Raw genomic sequence first — 26,427 nt, forward strand, 5'->3', positions numbered from 1 at the left:
CCAATTTACCAATTCATCTATTCTATAACTTTTATCAAAACTCGCTCTTAAATATAATTTTATATTATTTTTACTGTTATTAAAATAATTTATATATTTATTGTTGTTATTATTGTTTTGATTATTTGTTTTGGTATGGATATTTAAATAGTTGTGTAAAAAAGTACCACTAATATTATGGATATCACAATTCACAGTACGGTGCATGTTCTAAAATGTATAATGATGAACTGTCGTGCGCCCCTCGCGAATGCGAGCTTTATACGCGAGAAACGGGCATCGATCCGGTAGGCGCTTGCGCTTACTCGCTTGTAATGTCGTTTCGTCCTTATTCCTTTCAAGCTTTATATTTTACTATATGTTATATCTATACATATTACTAAATGTATATATATATATGCATCGAGTCCTCCACATCTACATGGACAAATCAATTCACATAGATATTACATACGTTGTTAATACATATATATGTATATGTACGACTCAAAAGCTATCGTAACCACTACCTACCGATACTTTATATATATGTATATATATGTCCTATTGTATACGTTAAACTCTCAGTATACAGAACATGGTAAGTATATATAGAAGAGTAAAGAGGACATGGACTCAACGCAACGATATGAAACAATATAATATATATATATAGATGTCATGTTATTGGTACCCTTCGCGATTGTAGATTAAGATAACGAGCTAATGTCGTCGCGAGAAATGAGAACAAGCAAGTTTTCCAATGTCCAGTTTTATGTAATAAAAAAAAAAAAAAAAAAATGAAATGAAGGAAAAAAAAATTACAGATAGAAAAATTGTTTAGTCTTTAAAAAAATTTCTTCATATGGAGAAATTATTTCTTGAGGGTAAAAAATTTGTGGAGGGAACGAGGGTAAATCCGGAGGAAATGCGAAGCGGGTGACTGTTTATTTATTTAATTCCCTTGGAAAAAAATTTACTCCAAAGGGAGTTTATTTGAGAATTGAATTACGATAGAAAAATAAACTCCCTATTTAATCCGAATGCGGAGGGATTTTTTTTACTCCAGAACTCTACGGCGGAGTGAATTTAGATTTAAATAAAATCCGTAATCACTCTGAATTCACTCCCGATTTTTTTGTGTAAGAAATCTTTTTAAATGGTGTTTTAATTTCTTTTTTTTTTTTTCTATTTTTTAAGAGTAAGAATATTGAATTTATGAATAAATTATATTATGGTATATTTGTTGATAGATTGTAAATTTAAAAAGACTTATATCAATTAAGCGCACTTGATATAAATTGTAAAAAAAGATTTTTTAATAAAGCTTCCAATGTTGAGGGTTGAGGCGGAAATTTAATGTGATCAATGTAATTGGACAGAAAAAGACCGTAGCGAAATATCATTTAATAGGAGGTATCATATTTTAATTAATTTTTTTTATCCGTTTTATAGGTGGAATTTTTTTATTTGGAACAAAAGTCTGCATAGATATCGGGGTAGAAATATTACGATTTACCTCCGGCTAATTTTTATTACCGCATTCTTTGTTTTATTATTAAATTTTTTACTTCCACGATTTCCAGTTGATAATTAATTTAATTACTGTACGGAAATGTTCACAAATTTTATTATTTTCGTTTCTTTTTACAAAACTTTCAAATGTTTCATTATTAAGACTACATAAATTTAATTTTCTCAATTATTTATCCATTCCCTCCATCTGATCGACGAATTTTCAGGCAAAGTTTAAATAAATCTGTAAGTTTGTAACTTATTCTAAAAATATGTCATACTAGGGTGGTCTTTAAAAATTAAATTTTCTCAGACGCCCCGTAAAAAACTTCTTTTTAATGAAAAAATACCTGGGGAATTTAGTTTTCTCGTTTTAAGTAAAAAGAACACGTGCCGAAGAATGATCAAAGTTCATTTTTCGATACAATCGCCGATTTTTTTAAATATCTCATGAAATATGCAGATTAAAGGAAAAAACCATAGGAACAATTATGTAGGAAATTAAATTTTTGACAAAAAAAGTCATATTCATTTTTTTTATAAAACGTGTATTTATGAAGATATTTTAAAAAAACTTTTCTGGATCTTATCAATTGGGTATTTTAATGATAACGAATGATAAAAATAACGTTTTTTCATAAATATACACAACTTCATACCTTGTAACACATCAATTATTAATGCTTGTTACAGTTTCTGTATACTTAGATAGAAAAATATTATTTTCAAAATTTGTAATCCTTAAAACGCTGAATTCATCAGATCTGAATAGTTTTTTCAAAATATCTTCATTAATACACATTTTTCAGAAAAAATGAACATAACTTTTTTTGTTAAGAATTTAATTTCCTACAAAATTGTCCCTATGGGTTTTTCCTTTAATCTGCATATTTCATGAGATATTTTAAAAAAACAGGGATTGTATCGAAAAATGAACTTTGATCGTCCTTCGGCACGTGTTCTTTTTACTTAAAATAAAAAAACTAAATTCCCCAGGTATTTTTTCACTAAAAAGAAGTTTTTTACAAGGCGTCTGAGAAAATTTAATTTTTAACGACCACCCTAATGTCATACGCACATTAAAATTTATGATTTAAACGTCAAGTTACAATTTGAATTTGATGTTAACAAATTAAATGTCAGCGCCAAAAATTATTGTTTCAATGAAAGCAAATTTAATTTTAAATAAATTATGATAAAAATAAAATATATAATTTATCAAATCAAGTAATACTTATTTTTAAATATATGTCAATTTATGTCACTAAAGTAAGTACTAATCTTCTTATAACTAATTACCAACTATTAACAATCGCTAATATTTCATATATTCCATCATGTAATCTTCATAATTTTACTTCTGCTACTTCGACTGGCTTTACATCTGAGTAAAATAGACATCAAAATCCGATTGAGTAGGATTAAAATACTCCTTTGCTTTCGCCTAAAGCACTGACGCAGGAACTTTATTTCAGCTCTTCGAAAAAATTTTGTAATTCTCAGTTGCTCTCAAGATACTAAACTTTCAAGAGTACAAATCTCTTAATCGATAAAATTTCCCATTATCAAACATCAAACAAAACTAAAACCAATCCTCAACTAACTACCAAAAAAAAAAGTTTATAAAATAAAACGACTTTCAAATAAAACAATTCTCATTCACTCTCGTATATTTTTTTTATATCAAGATAAACATTTTATTGATCAATACAAAGAAAATTATACAATATAATTTATTTAAAAAATTACCAACAAATACATAAATATTTAAAGTACTAATTAATCAAAATTATCAACCAAAGAATTCATTACTTTTTTGAATTATTAAATAATTTATGATTCAAAATTTACCCGGGTAAAAAAATTTCAAATCAAAATAATATAATTTTCCTGAAAAGTGGCCGAAAAAGGCCTAGACAGTGAACGGAAGGCTGAAAATTTACCGACTCAATTTATCCGCCAATTTCCGGCCTGTTTATTAAAAATAATAAAATTTCGGCGTGTTTTCGGCAAACTTTCGACTTCTTCTAACGAAATTATACAGCTTCAGATTTCTTTGGAAAATATTATCTTCCTTTCTAGTTTCCCTGGTGAAAATTTTTCGGACTTTTGTCTGAAAAAGTCTTTGGATCTCTGAAAAAGACAATAGAACTAGAATTGAGTTTTTCAGACAAAATTTCGAAAAATTTCCAGCAGGGTTCGACGCGCACGCAAAATAGAGCAGTGGAAAAATTACAATTCTTACTGCAAAGTATTATAGTTTGCACTATAATAATTGAAATTACTTCTTTTAATAAAATAATTACAAATTTACAGTTTTTAATGGATTTTTAGTGGAATCAAACGCTATTAAGAACTGAAATAAGTCTTATATGAAACTGTAATAATTGCTAAATAATTATTGCGTCTGAATATTGTAATTTTTCACTGTAACTCCTCTTTTTTCCATGAGATTTCGGCCCTTTTTCAGAAAAATATTATTACCCGGGTATTAATAATTACTTTTTAAAATCATTAGTCGGCTCATTATTAACAACTTCTTCTTTTACAACAACCTTACCCTCTTGTTCGCTCACATTGTCCTTCACATTAACATCAGGATAATTCCCAACTACTTTAGTAAATTTATTCTCCCTCGGTGTAGCATTAACCATACAAGACATATTTTTATTCATATGTACAGCATTAAGGTGATGCTCCAATTCAACTTTAAAAGCAAACAAGAGGGTACATTGAGGACAGTTATATGGACGGACGCCAGCACTACTTTTATTCTTATCATTACAAACACTATTCTTATCATTCTCTCCTTTCTTATTCTCATCCTCCTTATCCTCCACTTTGTTTTCTCCTTGTTTATCATCTTTGTCTTTGCCCAGCCCCTCATACTCATTATTAACATCAACGTCAACATCAACATCCACATTAACATCTTCATCTTCATCTTCATCATCATCATCATCGTTGTCATTATCATTATCATTATTTTCATCATCTTCATTATCATTCATACTCTCTAATTTAATACACTTTGTCTCATATTCATTATCAACACCATGATCACCATGATCAGCATTTTCGTTTATAAATTTATCATCATCATTATCATTATTATTATAAAAATTATTACCTAAAATGGGCAAACCGTTCAAATGTCTGACGTAACATCTGTTGCAGACATTCAATTTACGTTCGCTAATTGCTATATCATAACTATTTCCTGACAAAGGTATAACAGAATTATCATTATCAAATTCTCGTAAACAAATGCAACAATTTAATTTATTATTATTATTATTATTAACAGAAATAAAATTAGAATCAAGTGAAGATTGTGATCGTAAATGATACTTGGCGTGTAATTGACAATCGAACTCGCTAATGAGAGTCTGCCTGCAGACAACACAGTAAACGGGGACATGAGTACTGCCAGAAGTTGTAATACTAATACTGGTGCTAGAACTAAAACTAGTATTAGTATTAGTGTTAGAGTTAGGAGTAAGAGTACTAGTTGGAAGAGAAACTGTTTGAGTTGTTGCTGAAATAGGAGCTGAAAGTAAACCATCGTGTCTCTGTTGATGTGAATCAATCGATTCTAAACTATGCTTCTGTACGTGTTCAATAAAATCTGTTTCACTTTGTAGCACGACTCTGCAGACGATGCACACGTCGCTCAATTTTATTTTGCAATGTTTATCTAATTTATGCTCTGCTAAAATACCACTTGTCGAAAATAATTCATCGCAAATGTTACACTTTAAACGACGCTTCGCTAATTCATTCGGCGCGTGGTGCAATCTTGTGTGAGCTTCTAATTCACCACGTGAACGCGTTGATTCACCGCAGTAACTACAGATTTGCTGCGATAGCGATTTTGTTTGATTTACTTTTGCTAACGATGATGATGATGATGATTTGTGGGCAAGTTTTTTGTGCGCGCGTAACTCTGAGTCACTTGTAAAATCTTTCCGATCGCAATATTCACAGCGATTTATTTTTAATTCATTTTTATTATCACTATTATTATTATTTATATTAATATTATTATTATTAGTATTATTATTCTCATTATCATTATTATTATTATTATTATTATTATTATTATTATTATTATTATTATTATTATTATTATTATTATTATTATTATTATTATTATTATTATTATTATTGTTATTATTATTATTATTATTATTATTATTTGGACGGTTTGATAAACGATGATCTGATTGATTTTGTTGAATTAATTCAGGCGACGAATGTTTTCTTTTATATCTCATCTGTAAAAATAAATTTTTTTATTATTATTATTTATTAAAAAGAATTATAAATATAATTTAATTAAATAATTAGAAATGTAATTATTTAATTCAGAAAAGTTTATGTCTGCTAATGAATTAAAAGTTTCTAATGTATTTTTAATGAACATGTCAAATTGAAAAATAAAAAAATGAATTTATAAAACTGGTAAAACGATAAATGTTCTTTTTCGCATTGTCAATATTAATTGGTGTATAACTTTGTTTTTATTGAAACAATGGTAATAAACAAATATTGACATTGATATTTGTTTAATTTTATATTAATTTGTAAAATTTAATTAATTATATGGAGTTTAAATACAGCGAATGTATACAAAATATTTTTTCCAATTAAAAAATAAATTAAACTTTTAAATGGAGACAAAATGGGGAGGCTAAGACGTAATGTGAATACATGAATTTAAATACTGAATTAGTTTTTTTTATATTTAATTTTGAGGGTATGGCTGATGGGTTTAAAAATATAGTTATAATAAATACATTGCATGGAAATTATTTTTTGTATGAAATTAAAGCAACTTTTATGTCAATATTAATTTAAGTCTATTTAAAAATGATATGAATGTCATTTATTTTAAAATTCATAATTAATGAGCGTACTGTCTGTTGTTAATCCAATAATTATTATTTTTACTTTTATTTCATTTAAATAATTCCAAAACATTTTGCTTTTAATTTTCGTAATTGAACACTGATAAAATTTATCTGATTTATTTTTTAACATTGAACTCTACTATTAAATTTGGCGTAAAAATAAAATTAGTTAAAAATTAAAAAAAAAAATTACGAATTTTAGTTCTTAAAATAATGATTAAGTTAGCAGACAATTAACAATTTTTTGATTTTTTTTCCTTGAATAAATTACAAACAAAAAAAAACTAAAAATATGCACATGTAGAAAATTGAAAAAACTTTAAGTGTAATTTTTTTTGAATATTTTTTTTTTATAATTTATCATTTCTAAGAAAATCAAAAAATTATCAGACATCGACTAACTTTAGTATCATTAAAAAAATGTGTCGTCCAGGTACAGAATTTGAGTATAAAAAAAAATAAACATAAATAACATTAACAATCAATTATAAAAATTTAATAGACGAATTTTTAACACAAGCTCTTATTTTAATTTTAAAAAAATAAATTTAATTGAAATAAAATTTTGTACTTTTTTCTTCTACTAAAATTTCGCGGACTTAATGTCAAATTCTTCCTTGAACTGATAAATAAAAATAACATACAGTCGAATTTACCTCATCTTGTACTTTATAATGATTAACAATATTATGTCTATCTATCATAGTATCAGCAGCAGCAGCAGTAGTCGAGACACTATCAACAGCAGCAGCAGCAGCAGCTGAATTATTGTTATGTATCTGAGCAATGTGCTTGTCCAGCAAAAATTCAACAGTAAAACCTTGACGACAAATCGGGCATCTATAAAGGCACGTCGAGTGGGTTGCCAAGTGTCGTTGTAAATCACCCTCTGTATTACAATGTACACCACAAAAACAGCATCGTAAAAATAATTCACCGCAGACTCTCGTTGTGTCTTGAGCGATTCCACAACTCATTTGAGTAATTCGATCTTGTTCTTGCGCAGACGATAACGACAATGACAAGGACAATGATGACGATGACGACGAGGATAATGACGAGGACGATAAATGAGCATTAATCACGTGTTTCATCAGTTCCGTACAAGTTTTAAAAAAACAATCCACCCCATTGTTGTCCCGCGTCTCATTACTCTTGGCGCGCCCTGGATTATTTATGCAGTCAGTACATTGATAAACAGTGCACTCTCGTGTGTGTTTAACAGTGAAATGCACTTGAATAGCGACTGACGACTCAAAGGTCTCTCTGCAAACAGCGCATCTGTACAATTGCTGCGTATGCTCATCAAACGTGTGCTTTTTAAGCGACTCCGCGTCAAAATAATATCTATCGCATCCATCACAACAGTAACGCTGCTTAATTATATTACTATCATTCAAGTAGTGCTTCGTCAGATGATTAATCATCTCATCTTGAGTGTGAAAATTCAGTTCACACTTTGGGCAATTGACGTTTAATTGCTTCTGGTAGTTGTTTATTTTCAAATGATGCGCCAAGTGAACACGAAAGGACTCAAAGTCTTTCAATGCCGCGCCGCACTGCCCGCACAATAAAGTACTTGAGGAATAAACGTCTGCAGTCAAGTTATTACTCATCATCATTTTTTTTTCATAATTTTTTTTGTCATCAGTCATTTTATCAGCAACAACTTTACGATTTTCGCAGTGTTCGAGCACGTAATGCTCGGCGTAGACTGTCGGGGACGAACATGATATCCCACACAAAGGACACGTTAACATCAACGCTGATACTGATGTATCATTATTATTATTAATAGCAACTTTATCATTATTACTGCGATGTACTTTAGTGGGATCATCTTTTGCTTTAAAGTCTTCTTTTTTTTTACGACGCTTGTAATTATTGTCTACTATTTTATTTGACGTTGACGTTGCTGTTGCTGTTGATGGCGATGATGATGGACTGCTTAGATTATTTAGCGGATTGTTGTTTATATTGAGCTCGTGGACAGCTTGAACGTGCAATTGAAGCTGTTCCATGCTGGTAAACGTATCTTTGGCACAGTACATGCAGGCGAGTGTTAATGACGACCGCAAGAAGGATACTGCGGATGATGACTCGTTGGCTGAAGAGTCTGGTGAATAGGATGTTAATTTATGCATAGGCATTGAGGATGACAAAGGTAACGGTGAGCTAACACTAGGCGAAGATCCCCGACTTGCCCAAAGCGAATTGCGCTCAGTCTCGCCGGTTTTAGGGGATGAGTAGAGATGATTATTTAATTGTAATTGTAATGAGTGAGGACGCTTGTGTGACTGCATGTGCGACGTTAATGCTGCTGCTGTATTGTAACCCCGCGAACATTCGCTGCAGTGATATGGCTTCTGATTATCGTGAGTTTTCATGTGAATTTTTAAATGGTCGCTGCAAAAATTTATTTTAAATTAATTATTTATTTTTTTTTTTTGTTTATTAGATTTTGGGAAATTAAGTTTGCTGGGGTACCTTCGAGAAAACGCAGCTTCACATCGAGTACATCGATATCTTCTGTCGCCGGTATGCAATTTTACGTGACGGTCTCTACTGCGTTTATGTTTAAATAATCGCGCGCACCAGCTGCAACGATACGGCATTTGATCACCATGAGTCTGTTAATTAAAAATTAGTAATTAATTATTTTTTAAAAAGTAATTGGGAGTTCATTAATATTAATTAGGCAAATGGACTAATTATTGGGATGCCCTAATTTCTGACAATTTCGATTTTTTATACGGGAATAAAAAATTAATTTTCTGATAATTATTTATGAAAAATTAAAATTACAATAATTTTAAGTAATTAAAACTGGGGATTGAATTTTTTTGGAGTCAAAATCTCGGATAAATTTCAGCTGAAATATTGTCATAATTATTAAGCTCATTAACGAATCTAATCATGACATATAATTATGTATGAATATTTAATGTTGCAATTTATTAGTAAAACAAAAACAACAATCAATTAAAGCATTTAAAATTTTTACGTACTTATGAATAATCAATTAAAATAATCCCGATAGAATATATTTTATGAATTATTAAATTAAGTAATTCTACATTACGCTATTAAATGTAGCAGCGTGTTTACAATACTGATAATTGATAAAACTAATTTGAATTTAAAATATTTAAAGCCCCACCTGTTCATGTTTTTTCAGCTGACTCAAACTGGGAAAAGATTTATCACAAAATTGGCACGGGTATGGGCCAGAAGTGATGCTGCCGTCAATACTATTTAATTTAACGTCAACATCAGTCTCAGTTTCCGAGGGGAAACTCAGCGACGTCGAAGTTGTGCAAGAAGATGGTGTCCCACCACCTCTCTGTCCATTAAGACTGTCGTCTTCGCTACGCCATGAGTAAATTCCACTCAACAGACCTTCTATAAGAATTAAATTAATGTAATCCATCATCAATCATCATCAATAGTCAATCATTTATTCATTCATTACATAGAAATAATTACAATGGCAAAAAATATAATTACACAATTAAAAGAACATGCTGTCGACGAAACTTGAAACCGGAAATTGAGTCGTCAAAAAATTAGTAGTGTAGCATAAGAATTTTGATGATCCTGAAGTTAGCAGACAATTCAAAATTTTCGGATTTTTTTTTCAACAAAACAATTACAAAAAAATGAAAACTAAAAATATGCACATGTAGTAAATTTTAAAAACTACAGGTGCTATTTCTTCAATTTTTTTTTTTTTTATAATTTACCGTCTAAAAGAAAATCCAAAAATTATGAGACGTCGGCTAACCAGCATCATGAATTTTTCTGGGACTTCCTGTTTAAAGCCTGGCCGACAGCATGATGAAAATTCGTAAATTTCTTAAGTTCATTTTTCTCTGTACAATTAAAGTTTGAATAAAGCATTAATATAAAATAGTGATTATTAAAAACGGAAATAAAGTTGTTAGACAATTTCCTCATTTATTAACACGAATGTGTAGATATAATATAATTACAAGTTTAAGTTAAGAAATACAGCAGTGACACCCACGATATAATTTCAAAGATTTTACAAAATTTTATGTAATTTACTACAATCGCGTGGTCACTTGAATTTTAATCAACAACCGCCCAACGCAATCGTGCAAACCCAGTTTAATAGAACATATATATGTGAGTGTAATAGTAAAGTCAGAGTAAAGAGAACCTCGTGTCTCATATCTCGTACAAATCGGTTGCATCCTACACCCACTCATTCTATATACTTTACTTTTTCCGTTATGTTACATACATTTTACATTTTAAATTCATTCTCATTCCCTCATCACGTCCACTTATTAACTAACGTTATACATTAATGTTATATAAACTAGGCGCCACTAAATTCACTGCCGGAAATTAGAGACTACCGGTTTTAATTAAATATCATTTACTGTAATTAATTAAGTGAAAAATAATATTTGTCGTAAATATTTCGAGGGTTGATCTTTTACGCTTATAATTTTAAATTTATATTTATATTTATTAATATATAATATAGGTATAGAATTTCAGAAAAACTGAAAATGTGCAGAGCTCAGCAGTAGCTGTGGAGGAATAACAGCGGCCCTCATCTGGGTGTACGGTGTACTGTGTGCTACAACGTATAACGTAACGGCGCGAACTCGTAATCTCCCAGGGGAGTCTGACGAGGGACTCGAGCGTCCCGGGGTCCCAACGGGAGACACATAGGAGACGTTTGGGAGCAATGAGTCACCGAGTCTCCGTGTAATCTCGAAGGGAGACCACCAGGAGACTCGAGGAATATTTCAATCGACCGGGACCAACCACTGCCAGTACAATCTTCTAGGTCATTGTAAATTTATAAATAAATAATACTAAACTTGCATTATAAATTACAACTGATTTTTCTTTTTAAATCACTAAATTATTTATATATATAAATATATATATATATTTTTTTTACGGTAAATAAATATATTTAATTAAGAGTTGAATAAAAAGAATTAATGACTATTTTTTATAAATAAAAACAATACGATACGAGTTAGGAAGTAGTAAATATCGACGTATTGTTTGACGGTATTTACGCGCGCACGCGATCACTGTTCGAAAGTTTGTGTACTGGTGTAAACAGTTTGAGTATTTTAATAAATTTTTACTACTTATAAATAATTTTTATTAAAAATAAATTATTTAATTAACTAATAAATAAATGAATAATTTCTTATTTTTATAATTAAAAAAGTTTTACCTCTTGATCTTAAAGTACACTTGTCATCTGGAAGCGGTGACGGCGATAATTCTTTATGCGCTTGAATTTTTTCAATTAAAAATTCTAATCTTGAACTATTTCCCTTAAATAACATTTTAATTAAATTTGTTTATTTTTTTAAATTATAAAATTTACGTTCATTCACCTCACATACACTATAAAAAATATATATTTTGATAATTATTTATAAAAAATATTATTTTATTTAAAAAGGCACCCACGATAACTTTCTCATTTGTTATTAATTAATAATTTATAACAAATTAAATTTATAATTATAAATTATTTAAACAACTTGTAAAAATATATATAATAATAATAAATAAATAAAAAAAAAATCGCGTGTTGTTATGAACCTCGTGGTTAGTAAATCCAAACTGATTGATTTTTCTTGACACCGCGGTGGATGAACGGATATTGAGGAGTACTTGTTGTCTGGAGACGATAGCAAGTACTGAAGAGGCCTTCCGTTTATTATCAACCCCGTGCAGAGAAGAACCTCAACTCGAGGAGAAGCAGTTTACTACGGAGTTTGCGGACTCATGGTAGTAGAAGGGACCCACACACCAAGAGGAGTGAAGGTGAGGAGGCTAGGGAGCCCCCTTGGGATACCAGCAACCGCATTGGACGGTAGGCGGGTTCGTGAACACATACCACCCCACTCTCTATCGGTCGTTTATCTGTCATGTCTTCAGCTCGAAAACTTCATCAATATAATTATTCTGATGACTTCTCATCACACTCTGCACTCGAAACTCCCCCAACACTTTCACAATACACCTGGTCTCTGGCTTTTATCCAGAACCTTTTTCCAACCCCTGCTTCTTTTCAAACAAAATAAAAATAAATTAAACTTAAAAAACTATCACGTCTTGAAACAAATAAATTTAATTTATTACTTAACAATAATAATTATTGGGTAGTTGAGTTAAAGAAAAAAAATAATAAAATTTAATTATTTATTCGATTAAACTGTTGAAAGAGTAAAATTTAAAATGGATAAATTTAATGATAATCATGAGGAAGAATGAGATAATTATGAAACTGTTTGTTAAAGTATCAACTCGTGAGATGAAGAAAGAAAACAAGTTGATGAGGAGGAGGAAGAAGGAGTGGATGGTAAGATAAAGAAAAAGGTGAACGAGAATGAAAGCCCGAGGTGAAACGTATAAAATGGAAAAGAGTAAGAGATAGAGAGTATATTATGGGGATGCTAGGGTATTCCCATGGGAGATAAGGTAGTCGAGAGCACATGCGCCAAGCTGATTAGTTCTTCCGTCTCACTCGTCCCGAGCAGTGCCAGAGGAGACCAACTGACTCCTTTGGGACATGATCCCACTCTCTTTCCTCCCGCTCCGGGATCACGGCTCTCTAGTCCTCCGACTGCCCCGCTACCACCTTCACCTCCTACACTTCATCCACGTCGTCCTAGACTCCTCTTTGCACCATCCACTCACTTCTGCCATCCCAGGTTCCGTTACCCTCTACGCGCAGCCCTCCCCTGCTTAAAGTATTCCCAGTACAATACCAACTAGTGGAGACTTTCGCGAGCACATTCGTGAAATAAAAAAATATCAAATAATATAAAACACTAAAAATAAAATAAAGAAACCTACGATGAGAAAGATTAAACTAAAAGATCTTCCCGTTTTAATCATATCTCAAATATTCATCTACCATTTCTTCATCCCGCGTTTTTTCAAATTTTTATTTTAATAATATTTACAAATCAGCCATTCGTAATATAAATAATAAAAATCAATTATTATTTATAAAAATAATTACTTACAACAATATTAATATTGTTGTTGTTATCAAAACAATTTATTGTACAAAATACAATCACGCAAAATGAATTCCTACTTTATTAAATGCATATAAAAGTCTGAAACAAAAATAATTATAAAAATTAAATATTTTCCGACAATAATTATTAATATTAATTAATAATAAATATCAAATATCAATTACTCAATAAAGTCATCGATGTCCAATTCGCGCGCTCGTTTTTTGCCCATCCCTGGATTCAGCACTGTTTTAATCAGCTCCTTCATCTCAAAGTTTTCAGGTATTTTCTGTAATTTAGAAAAATTATAATTATTAATAATAATTCATTTTATTTATAATTATCTTTGTTTCATAAAATAATTACCTTATTTTCAAGACTACAATGAGTTTTATAATTGTCCGTGAGCAAAAGTATCACCCAAGTTTCGTTGAATGACGCCTGTAGTGTTTTATTTTTCCTACCAAATGCTATTCGCGTTAAGGCGTCCCATTCTTTGAAATTTATTGCTGGAGGTGGGTTACGTGGTTCGATTCTAACGACACTCGATTCAACTTTAGGAGGTGGGCGGAAATTATTTTTGCCAACTTTTAACAATAAATCGACGCGTGCTAATAACTGAGTATTGACACTAAGACGGCTGTATAAATGGTCACCAGGTTTGGCTACTAGCCTCAGAGCGAACTCTTGTTGGAACATCAGTACTGCGCATCTAATTAAGTAAATAATAATTAGAATTACTATTGTAAGATGAAATAATAAGTCAGAAAATAATTATGAGATACAGGCAGAAGAAAGAATCTTGAAAATACTGAGGGGAGAGACAAATACTAAAATGTTTGCGGTCTTCAAAAAGTTTGGAGAGACCTTGTAAGACGCAGGGTTAAAGGAAAGACAACTTGGGGTGAGAGGGCAGCCAAGATGACACAAGGAAAAAATAAAAAGAATCTGGAGGTGAAGTAAAAATAAGAAAAAAAAAGTGTGTAATAAATATGAATCGTTTATTTGAGAAACCCCATAAGTCAAAAAAACAAAATTTTTCAGGAAACACAAAAAACAATTTTTTGGGAAAACTTGACATAAAAATAATAAATAAATAATTGAATACAATAATGTTAGCGTCTCGAAAAAAATTCCAACAAGAAAAATTTAATTTTTCAACTGAAACTACTTAAAAAAATTATTTAAAGTTGATTGACTTCTGGGGTTTCTCAACCAAACCGAAAAAAAAAAGTTTTAAATCTTTGTGTTTTTAAATGTTTCCACTCAAATCATTTATTACACTGATAAAATGAATTATTAAATATGTATTTGAACTCTGAAACTCAGAACTTACAAAAAATTATAATTAACTTGAACATTTTAATTAGTCATATAACAGTCAACAATAAAACAACATTTGAAATTAATTTCCCAAAAAAGCTCGAATTTTAAATAAATAATAAAAAATTATTTCTGCAAAACTAAAACTGCATATGTTTATTTGAGTCATTAACTTATGGGATTTTTCAATTAAATGAAATTGCTGTCACTCCGTTAATTTTTTTTAAACGCTGATTTAATGCATATTTTAACTGATTTCTATGGAGGGACATCCAAAGAACCCAAAAATGTAAAAAATCCAATTTCTTAAAAAACATGACATGTGGAGTTTCTTAAATAAATTATTCATATACTAAAAATATATTTAAATATAAATTGTAAGAAATTTTTTATGAGACCTAAAAGTCGTGAATTATCTTAATTATGAAATAATTACCTGAATATTGGTCTGTGAACTAATAATTTCCTTATTAATGGTGATGATATTTGATAAGGTACATTAGCAACGCACAGATCAAAAAAAGGTAATCTGTCAGCTTTCAGTACATCACCAATTTGAATTTCTAATTTTGATTTGAAAGGCGTACCCTGAACACGCTTCTGTAATTCAGCGACCATACGTGGATCGACTTCAAAAGCAATTACTTTCTTACATCTTTCAAGTAATTTCATTGTCATGTTTCCAGTACCAGGTCCTATTTCAATTACAACATCCGTTGGTCTCACGGCTGCCTTGTCTACCATACTCTCGATTATCTTGGGGTTTTTCAAAATATGCTGACCAAGATTCGTATTAAATAAAATACCTATAATTATTTTTTTAAATTAGATTCATTAAAATAACTAATTATCAAGTAACTGCAATTAATTATAATCTAAACTTAGATTTTTTTTTTACATAAAATTATCAATACTATTTTTTCAACAAATCAATTAGAAAAAAAAATAAATCAAAATATACACATGTAGAAAATTCAAAAAGCTATAGGTGCAATTTTTTACGTTTTTTTTTTTTAAATAATTTATTGCTTTTAAAAATATTCAAAAATTATTAGACAGTAAATTTCATTATCAAAAATAATTACAAACTAATAAACAAATAACTAACCTTGTCTAGCAACTTTTTCATGAATCCGACTCTTCTTTTCCGTTTTAACTTTTGGCATTTTTTTTTTTTTTAATTTAATTCAATTCAAACTAATTACCAAAATAAAAATTCAAATTTAAAATTTAAAAACTTAAACACGTGTACATAACCTTATTCTCTCACTGAAACAAACTCCAATTTAAAAAAAAAATTACACTGCCATCTACTTTTGAAGAATTTAAAAAAACACAAAATATAAAAATACGCGCGTCAAGTATCTGTCAATCACACATTTAAATATTTACACCCATTTCATCTTCGTCGCACTCATATAAAGTATTTATAAAACACGTGATATTTATTCACCTAAATTTATATAAAAAAGTAACATCACTCATACATCTATATATGTATGCATACACGTATAAATATGTCGAGCCAGTTTACTACTTAGTCAAGTCTAGACAAAACTCCATTTAAAATTCACTAGTGGGCGCCACAATCGAGTTTACCATAAAACGATCTCTCTCCGTCAGAACAACGAAACAAAGGTAAGTTTGTCTTTGTTTAGTGAAAGCTGACGTCTCTTAATATGAGTTTCAACCAATAGGAAACAAGTACGAAATTTACGCAGGAGAAAGAATAATACTGACGTGTCCCCAAAACTGATATCAAGCACTTTGGCAATTCATGATCATTCTCGAACTCAAAGCGCAATAAATCATATCGTGGATAGTGAACCTGTGTTTTATTTCAAATACAATTCAAAAATAATTCAAAACTCATAAACAAACCAACTGATAAACAAAAATTATTTAAATAATAAATAAATATCTACAAGATCATAATAATGGCACCAACGTTAACTTCTTTTATGAATTCTTTCTCCAACAGACTGTAAGTTATTATTTTTTATCATTATTATTTTTGTTTGTTATCTTTATCGCAGTCAAGTCAATAATTATCTACACAAATATAAAGCCAATTATTTAGCAACATATTTATCAAGTGACGTTAATTTATTTTTTAATAAAATTGTGATGTAATACGAAGGACATTTAGGAAATTTTTAAAACGTTTTGATGTAAACTCATAATTAATCAGTCGCATGTTTTTTTTTTTTTTAAGTTAAGCTCGACAAAAAAAATATGTGTTAATTATTTCTGATAAACTGTCAAGGTTAATCAGTTACTGATTAAATTTATTTATTTATGTAGGGAAGCTCCACTACGTCAACATCTAAAAAATGTGTACGGGTGCTTGGCATTGTCGACTGTTACTGCAGCGGCTGGTTCCTACGTACATATTTACACTGACATACTCCAGGCTGGTTTGCTGAGTACATTTGGTGCACTTGGACTTTTAATTGCACTGGGCACGACACCGGACAATGGAAAAAATCAAAAATTACGGCTTGGTTATCTACTGGGATTCGCATTTTTATCGGGTCTTGGTTTGGGGCCGCTGCTTGAAGTCGTTATCAGCATTGATCCAAGCATTATTGTCACAGCACTTGTAGGCAAGTATCCTACTTATGTTTTTAAAACTAGTAATAATTCAATACAAAGATAAACAATAAAATAACGCACTGTCACTGTGACGTATGTACATAAATAATTTATGACTTAATGTTTGGTCGTAAACTTGTTAACTTGTAAAGAAATTTTTTTAAAATTTATGACTGATATTTAATTGATAGCTTGTAATCGAAATAAATTGATAGTTCCTTGGATACTAGATGTTATAGTTGACGCTTGTTTAAAATTTTTTTACGTTTCATCAGTTGTCCGACTTTTCCAAGTACTGGAAAGATAAGAATTAATAATTAACATATATAACATAGGGTAGAGGTACCGTTTTTGGGCACTTCAAAAATTCAAATAAAATAATTTGTAAAAAACCCAATAAAATAATTAGTTTTTAAAACTAGGAAAAATTTTAATTGTCAAATTGAATTCATACTAGTTCAAAGACGAAAATTAACCACAGTTTGAATAATTACCTCAATTATTGAATATTAATTGTCAAGATAATGAAAAATAATTAAAATAGTCTGGTATACTAGTTTGTCCTCTAACACACTAGTACTCATATTTCAAATAATTAATAAAAAAAATTAAAAATCAAGAAAAAATATGACCTGTAATTATCAAGACAAAAATCTACATGATAATATGGAAAGACTATGCGTGCATAGAAATCATCGACTAATTCATATATATATATATATATATACATGTTAATTATAAATTCTTATTCTTCCAGTACTTGAAAAAGTCGGGAAACCGAAGAAACGTAAAAAATTTAAAACAAACGTTAATTATAACTCTTATTATCCTAACTGTCAACTTGATTCTATTATATATAAAAAATGAATATGAATCTTAATAATTGATTGCTTATATTATAAATTACAGGAACGACTGTTGTGTTTACTTCCTTCAGTATCTCGTCATTGTTCGCTCCACGTGGTCAATGGCTCTATCTAGGCGGTGCCCTGATTAGTTTGTCCAACATCACAATTATGCTGTTGCTTTCCAACATCTTTTTGCGATCGGTATTTATTTACCAGGCCCAATTATACCTTGGACTGGCCCTGATGTGCGCATTTATTATTTTCGACACTCAATTGATCATTGAAAAATTCCACATGGGTAGCAAGGACTTCATTGGACACTCTCTTGAATTGTTCATTGATTTCTTCAGGGTATTCCGGTACCTGGTTGAGATCTTGACCATTAAGGTAAATACACAGAATCAATTAATTAATTAATTACTTAAATATTTACAGAACTAATCGATTGATTGTTTTGTTTTCAGGAGCAAAATAACCGTAAGCGTAAGGAGTAATTTAAAGAAGTGAAGGAGTTACCGCATTTCAATACATAAATCCATGAGCTAGAAGTCTTCATTATTTTTTTTCATCCTTCATGAGTATATGTATATATTTATATACTCATGCACGCATATATCTACTTTAAAATCATAAATAATTGAAAAAATAAAATTATATTTATTACGAAAAAAAGTAACAAATTAATAAGTAATATTTGTTTATAAATATAGTTAGCTATATATGAGTAATTGAAAAATTCTTAATTAATTAATTGAAAAACAGAAAAAAAAAATGATGTCAATTAAGTGGAGTAAAGTCCACAGCATCGCGTATTTATTTTTTAAAACTTTCTTAAATCTAAAACTTTCTTCTTCTATCTCTGTTTATTAAATTACACATTATTATTTTAATTAATAATAATAATAATAATATTATTACTTACTATTATTTTTAAATTAAAAATAAAATCAACTGTATTATATTTTCCACAATTAAATAAATTTATCATTATAAATACACATGTTTTTATTTATTTTTCATTTTTTTTTTATCAGCTACATTTTGTTTTGATTATTAAAATCTAAACTCTTTCATTTTTCTTTACATAAACAATACATTCACTTGGTATTTAAATGATAAAAAAAAAAAAAAATATAAAAAAAAAATCCATCTCACACATGAACTCTGAATTAAACGAATATTATATTATTAAGATACAAAATCAAATTTCAATATTTAAAATTATAAAAAAAATATTTTAGTGAAAGTTGCACACCAATTTTACAATTGCGAGTTTAATAAATACTCAGGATTATTATTAATTATTATTATTATTATTCGTCATTGGTATATTAGTCCAATGAAATAAGTAATTATTTGTTTAATTAGTAAGGTCTCTGACGATCTCGGTCTCTGTCACCGCGTCTGGAACAAAAATATTATTTATTAATTAATTAATTAATTATTTAAATATATTTATTAATTGTAATAAAAATAAAATTGTATTTTTTAATTAATAAAAAATATAAAAAAATATTTCTTACCCTCCACCTCCACGCATTGGACCTCCACGTCCACGACCACCACTTCTGTCACCACCACGGAAGCCGCCACCTCCACGTCCTCCTCTGTCGCCACCTCGACCACCTCTGTCTCCACCCCTGCAATTAAAATAAAGTCAAAAAACTATTCAATTACAATAAGTTCACTTAATAACAAATGACAATTACCTGAAGCCACCTCCGCGGCCTCCGCGATCACCACCGCGGCCACCACGTCCACCGCCGCCGCCACCGCCACCACCACCAGCGCCCTCAGGTTTCGAACTCTTGCAGAGATTGCACTCATCACGCCAAGCGAAATTGGTGTTGCCACAGTCGGGATTTGGACATCTCCAGTCACCACCACGTCCACCACCACCACCACCACCATCGCGGCCACCACGATCATCTCCACGGCTGTCATCGCGATCGCGTCCACCACCAAATCCACCGCGTCCTCGTCCTCCACCGCCGCCACCTCCACCGGATCTGCCTCCGCCGCCGCCACCACTGCCACGGCTTCCCTGCCAGCTACTCTTGTGCTGTGCTATCTGGACTTTGATCGTGCTACCCTTGAATTGCTTGCCATTGAACCACTCAATAGCTGAGTGTGCTGCTGCTTGGTCATCGTAAGTCACCGTAGCTTCTCCTTTTGATTTTCCAGTACTTTTATCTTTGTACATCCATATTTTTGGTTTTCCTGTACGTTTGTCATTCTGAAAATTATCATAAGCAAACAATCAGCAATTAAAATATATATAGAAACTTGCAGTCCCTACAAGACTGCCCAAGTGTTACTGATTAGAGGTGTGTGATTCGTGTTTGAATCGAATTTTGTAACAAACAAACGGATTAATTTTAGCGCGCAATTTAAAATTATTCAAATAATTTTAAATATCTAATTTGTAAATCGCGAAATGGTGAAAATTTCAGTCAAGATTGTATCTTGATAATATAAATAAATAAGCAAACCTTGATAAGTCCAATTGCACCAAAATGTTGGCAAATTTCATCTTCAGTGATGTCAGTATTCATCCCGGAAACAAAGACTGTGTCCTCTTGAACGACCATCCTGTCACTGCCACCGCCACCGCCATTGGAATCACCGAATCCTCCTGTAAAACAATTTATCTTAAATTCTGTCTTAATTAAAATTTAAAATCCTAACAACAATTGATAATCCGTTAAAATCTATCACTGTCACTCTACTTTGTACGAATTATTATTTATTATTTTACGAAATTATAAAACTCCGCAAATGCCGAAATCCATTTGAATATGATGACCGTTTTTAAAATACGCTTCCATGTTCATTGTAAGTAAATAATTGTCGACTTATTTTTTTAAAATTATAAAATAAAAATAAACGTCATTACTGAAGTTATCCCTTAGTTATTATATATATATATTTTTTTTTATTTTATTAAATAAATATATTAATCACTTTGACCATCTGAAAATATTCGAATGATGATTATGATAATGATTAATAATTATCATCATCTATAATTACTCTTAACTATTTATAAGCCACATTAGTGTGGGCTGATTACTTTTGAATTATTAACCATACGATGTACGTAAAGCCTCGCCAATAACATATTTATTGACCACATATTATTACTTCATTATACTCAAACATCGCCTACCTAATACGTTACTACACACTCAGGATTATCTTAATTTAATTTTTTAAAAATATATTTTTAATTACTTAATTATTTTTAGCGCGCAATTGTCAATGTAATTTTAAAATTTAAAAAAGTACGGGAAACACCAATTTCTATAAATTATTTTAAAACATCCGGAAGCCAAACTCATTTAAATCAATTACTCATACACTTATTTATAATTATAAATTCGTTTTTCAGTTTCCATTTTTTTTAATAAAAAAAAAAAAAAAAAACCAACACTAGGTTGCAGCTTAACATATAAAAGGGCTGCGAACAAAATACTAAAACCTTTTGTTTAAACTCATGGGTATTTTATAAATCCTTTAATTTTTTGTCATACGTTTTTTTCATCAGCTGCTTCTTCACTTCTTTAATTAATTTATTTTAATATTAGAGAAATTTCCTATCAATATTTTTTACTTTGTGTAGAAAAAAAAAAAAAATACTAAAATTCCCAATGCAACTCATAAAAAAAAATTTACAAAATTAAAATTAAAAAAAAAAAAAAAAACTAATTAATATTTTTTTAATTACCAACGATTACATTTTATTAAAAAATTAAGGAGTCGAAGCACCTTAACTAATATTTAAAAATAAATTTCAAAGTTAAAATATTCATCCCTTATATATTTAAGGTAAAGGGCCCATACCCGCTCACTTTTAATTGGAATAAAATTAAATCACTCAATATAAATTTTTAAATGAAATGAAAAATAATTTTTTTAATATTTATTTTTTGTTGTCTTAAATACTAGAATAAAATTTAAATTTTTAAAATAATGTTGATAATTAATTATTAATTTAAAAAAAAAAAGCTCGTGACTGTTCCCATAGCCGCTCACTAAAAGTTGTGTCCCATTACTCGGTCGATACTCGCTTAAAGACATCAATTGAACTATGATAAGTTTACTGATTTGGAGAATAATTTATCAAATATATGACTTTATTTTGAGCGGGATTTTAAAAACAGTCACTTATTTTGAATTTATAATAAAGCATAAAATACTTTGATATGTCGTATTCTAATATATATATATATATATATATATATATATAGAGATTTATAATCAATTATTTATCAAAGCCCATTTTTTCTACAAAAGTGAGCGACTAATGATACTGATACGGGTTTTAGGGTCTTTTACCTTATACTTTAAATTAAATAAATCCCGATAGTAAAAAAAAAAACTAAAAACTAAAGCTGTGATGACCTGAATCAAGAGTAAAATAATAATAAAGCAGCCCTTTCATATAATAAAGTATAGTAACCGAGTATTTATTTAAAATTTTAAATATTAGAGTGAATGCGTGAATAGCACCAGACTAGTACAGGCAGTCTGGTGCATTTACCTTTGTTATAACCACCACGGCCACCGCCACTGCTAAAACACAGAAGCAGATTAACCAATGAGACGACTCATGGGGAACAGATTGATCGATTGTTTGATGCGTGGCGATTCATATGCTGGATGCCACCCCCTTCTGTCTTCTTGATGTACCACCTACTACTGTCTAAATGTCATCTGACTTTCACATTATAAAACAAATTCTATTCATGATTCAGTGTCCATCAACATCGTCCGTCCGTCCAGTCATCAGTCATCTCCATTCAAAATTTCATTTAAATTTCATGCATTACTCTATTTATTGCCAACTAAAAAATCAAACCCGTCTGTTAAAAAAATCTTAATACTGAATTACTCGTGACTCAAATGACAGACTACTCATATATAATCTCGTTATCGTTATCATCAATATCAATGTCAATAAAATTTGAATAAAAAATAATGAATGTCAAGTTAATTGAAAAGTCGTCATACGATTCAATTGAATAACATCGATGTGTTGTACGTCAGTACTTGCTTTCTTTATAATTAAACAAAACGTTGATAGATCCCACTTTATAAAAACGTTACTTGTTTTATATATTTTATTTGACGTTAACGCATTTAGCATAAACAGTAACAATAATTATATATAATAAATATGTAAGTGTTTTATTTAAAGAAATTTCATTATGATTTAAAGTAAAAAAAAAAATAGAAAGCGTTGAAGCACTAAAATGTATAGGGAGTGTAGGATTGATTATTTATCGCATTCCATTTATCGAGTCAGGTAATCGTTATTGCAATTAACGTTAATCTAGTTCTATAGTTGATTAATTATTTTAATAATTATGTCAACTATCAACCTGATGATGTGTAAAGCTCAGGTTTGCTTATAAACAAGACAACTTTACACGATTATTGTGAATAAAATATGGGAGATTAAAATAACTTGTGTATGGAAGAAAAATAATAATAGATGTACAAGTATATATTTAAATAGTAGGAGTAGTAGTAGTAGTATAGTATAAAGTATATGAAAACAATATACTTATTCGTTGAACCAACCACTAGCATCATCGATTTACGTCAATTTGTCGTATACAACCTTGTAATTATTACCTTTTATATATAAAAATACCATCAATACTTGTGCGATAAAAACCTGTAGGCACACTTACAAACACATTAACGCCCAGAAGGCAGATCAACCATTTTTGTTATTTTTGCAGATCAATTATTTTGAAGATTGTTTTTATTATTATTAATATTTAATACTCTGACAGAATACCTTTGTGACCAGCCGTCGTGTCATTTAGACAGAGATAATTAGCTTACGGATAAACTCAATCCGCTTTTATTTATTATTACTTTTGACGCGACGCAAGAGTTATGATATTGAAAAATAATAACTTACTTGTAACCACCGCCACCACCTCCACCGCTTGACCGATCGCCGTAGCTACCGCGGTCACTTCCGTATCTTCCACCGCCACCACCTCCTTGGCCTTTAAATTATTTTTTTTTTTTTTGTTTAGAAAAATATTTTATCATACTCCTTTAAAGTTAATCAGTGAAAGGTTCTGCTAATTAGTGAATATTCACTGATTCATTTTAAAAGAGTAAGTAAATGGCACAGTTTCTTAATGAGAGCAAATACTTTCACTGTTAGGTAGAGGTACCATTTTTGGCCACTTAAAAAATTTAAATAAATTAATTTGTAAGACATAACAATTAATTTTTTAAACATGTCTAAAGATACTTTTGTTCCATTATTTACTCTTTTCCGTTAATTACAATAAAGTATTAAAAGTCCAAAAATAGAGCAGTGGCTACAAAATGGTACCTCTAGCGCCGAAAGCTTAAATTCCTGCCCTGTTTAGGGGGGGAGTTTATTTATTTTTTGAGAAAATGAATGATAAAAATAAGCGCATGCGCTACTTTCTTAGTAGCAGAGGCAAAAATTTAAACTTTCAAGTAGATTTGTTGAAAAATCGTATTCACTATGGAGGAAGACAGGACGTCCAATCCACGTGTTTGTCATCCTCACCGGCTCTAGACAATTACACACGAATGTCCTACTTTCCTCCCTAGGTATGTAATATATCATTCAGGTACCACATTGCTAACTCTTACTAGATCTACCCCTCCTACTCTTATATATGTTTGACAAAAAAATTTTACAACAGCTGATTATTTATTTTCTCGTTCAGGAAATAGATTTTAAAAATATTTTTGGTAATTCCGTTGCATTGATTTTTTATCGATTTATAGGGCAAGTTTTCAACGGGGGTGGAAACCGGATGTTTATCCTACTCTACATCACTACTTTAATCTTTAGCATAATTTACTAGCATCATACACGTATATATTTAATCATAATTTCATACTTTGATAAAAATATCAGCATTAGAAATCTAAGTTCAGTCAAATCTTCAAGACTCCGACTAAAAAAAATTAAATTCCTACTCTCTATTAATTAAAACTATCAATAATTATCAGGAAATGACTTTTTTGTTCCAGTAAAAATTAGTGAGTAATAAAAGCACATTTACTTTTAAACTCAAGCGCAAAAATTAAAAACTGGTCCATTTACTTAAATGTATTTAAAAATAAACATAAATAATAAATATACCTCCGTATCCACTGCTTCCGGAATTACCCCGATAGTTTCCGCCTCCACCACCACCACCTCCTCCTCCACTTCCTCCGTAACTGCTGCCGTAGTTGTTACCACCAGGACTAGGGTTATTCCCAGCACCAGCACTACCTCCGTAGTTGCTTGAGTAATTTCCTTGGCCCTGGCTGGACGAATTGTAGTCCTGTCCAGTGCTACCGTAGCCACCAGTATTGTAGTTGCCGTAATTACCACCACTGGTTGGTGGAGGTTGGCTGTACTGGTTGTAATTTGATGAGCTCCCGGTTGATGGTGGTGGATACGATGTATCCTGATCACTGCTCGGCGGCGGCTGGCTGTACTGGTTATAGTTCTGCTGCTGATAGTTTGAGTATTCTATTTATAGAAAAAAATAAATAAATAAATAAATCAGTCAGTCAATAAGAAGCAAATCTTAAGTTATGAGTAATGAATTAAATCCATAGATGATTGTCAATAATTTTTCGATTGAATTAATAAAAATAAAAATGGAGATTCTTATTTGTAGCCATTTTGTGTAGATGATACACATCCATCAGCAAACATGGTGGATTATTATCAACTGACAAATACAAATATCAAAGTGCAATTTAATATTTACGTACATAATCATATATTTTAATATGAATAAATTTTTTTAAATACTTGTGATAAATCGATAACCGACTGATGCGGCGTATTTTTTTTGGACGTTAGCTTACAGAAATTAGTTATTGCAGAGAAGGTAAATTGCGAAATTATGGGATTTAGAGTAATAAGTGATAATTATTTTTTTACTTACGATTGTCCGTCATGATGATTGATTAGTTTGGATTGATGGTGATTTATATTTATTTATTAATATGAAGATACCGCGTAATGGCGGGAATTGATTTACTGATGAGATGGCATCGACACCATACTCGAGAAGAGGGTGAGAGTGTTGTGTTGAAGCACTAATGCGTTTTCAATGCGCAGTCTCCATTTAACTTATCTGCGCAGTATTGTTTTACTTTGAATCCCGTAGTTTGAACATGGCGGGTTCCGCTAAAATCAACCGGGAA

General features: G+C 30.2%; 4 protein-coding genes across 5 annotated transcripts; 1 reads left to right on the forward strand and 3 right to left on the reverse strand.

Annotated features, from left to right (window-relative positions):
- Window positions 1-3,992: 3,992 nt before the first annotated feature.
- On the reverse strand, window positions 3,993-11,752 carry LOC103569851 (zinc finger protein 423 homolog). The gene is made up of 8 exons (XM_053737436.1): window positions 11,638-11,752; window positions 9,568-9,809; window positions 8,895-9,037; window positions 7,064-8,813; window positions 5,711-5,771; window positions 4,946-5,458; window positions 4,625-4,714; window positions 3,993-4,438 (listed from the first exon to the last, which is right to left on the reverse strand). The coding sequence occupies exons 1-8, from the start codon at window positions 11,750-11,752 to the stop codon at window positions 3,993-3,995; spliced, it is 3,360 nt and encodes a 1,119-aa protein (XP_053593411.1).
- Window positions 11,753-13,458: 1,706 nt separating this feature from the next.
- On the reverse strand, window positions 13,459-16,398 carry LOC103569833 (probable dimethyladenosine transferase). The gene is made up of 5 exons (XM_014441906.2): window positions 15,876-16,398; window positions 15,204-15,573; window positions 13,811-14,156; window positions 13,630-13,733; window positions 13,459-13,543 (listed from the first exon to the last, which is right to left on the reverse strand). Exons 1-5 carry the CDS (start codon window positions 15,931-15,933, stop codon window positions 13,501-13,503), a joined length of 921 nt encoding a protein of 306 aa, XP_014297392.1. The 5' UTR covers window positions 15,934-16,398; the 3' UTR covers window positions 13,459-13,500.
- Window positions 16,399-16,524: 126 nt separating this feature from the next.
- Window positions 16,525-19,208, forward strand: LOC103569832 (bax inhibitor 1). The gene is made up of 4 exons (XM_008547352.3): window positions 16,525-16,751; window positions 17,072-17,373; window positions 18,272-18,597; window positions 18,675-19,208. The coding sequence occupies exons 1-4, from the start codon at window positions 16,705-16,707 to the stop codon at window positions 18,702-18,704; spliced, it is 705 nt and encodes a 234-aa protein (XP_008545574.1). The 5' UTR covers window positions 16,525-16,704; the 3' UTR covers window positions 18,705-19,208.
- A 97-nt stretch (window positions 19,209-19,305) lies between these two features.
- LOC103569831 (RNA-binding protein cabeza) lies at window positions 19,306-26,321 on the reverse strand. Of its 2 annotated transcripts, none has more exons than XM_053737323.1 (8): window positions 26,166-26,321; window positions 25,364-25,741; window positions 24,146-24,236; window positions 22,754-22,782; window positions 20,703-20,845; window positions 19,920-20,446; window positions 19,734-19,850; window positions 19,306-19,614 (listed from the first exon to the last, which is right to left on the reverse strand). In XM_053737323.1, the coding sequence occupies exons 1-8, from the start codon at window positions 26,176-26,178 to the stop codon at window positions 19,575-19,577; spliced, it is 1,338 nt and encodes a 445-aa protein (XP_053593298.1). In that variant the 5' UTR covers window positions 26,179-26,321; the 3' UTR covers window positions 19,306-19,574. The 2 variants fall into 2 exon arrangements, with proteins under 2 accessions (XP_053593298.1, XP_014297379.1); XM_014441893.2 differs by having other exon boundaries at window positions 22,754-22,785.
- Window positions 26,322-26,427: the final 106 nt, after the last annotated feature.

Source organism: Microplitis demolitor, chromosome 3, assembly GCF_026212275.2.
Source record: "Microplitis demolitor isolate Queensland-Clemson2020A chromosome 3, iyMicDemo2.1a, whole genome shotgun sequence".
Lineage (NCBI taxonomy): Eukaryota > Metazoa > Arthropoda > Insecta > Hymenoptera > Braconidae > Microplitis > Microplitis demolitor.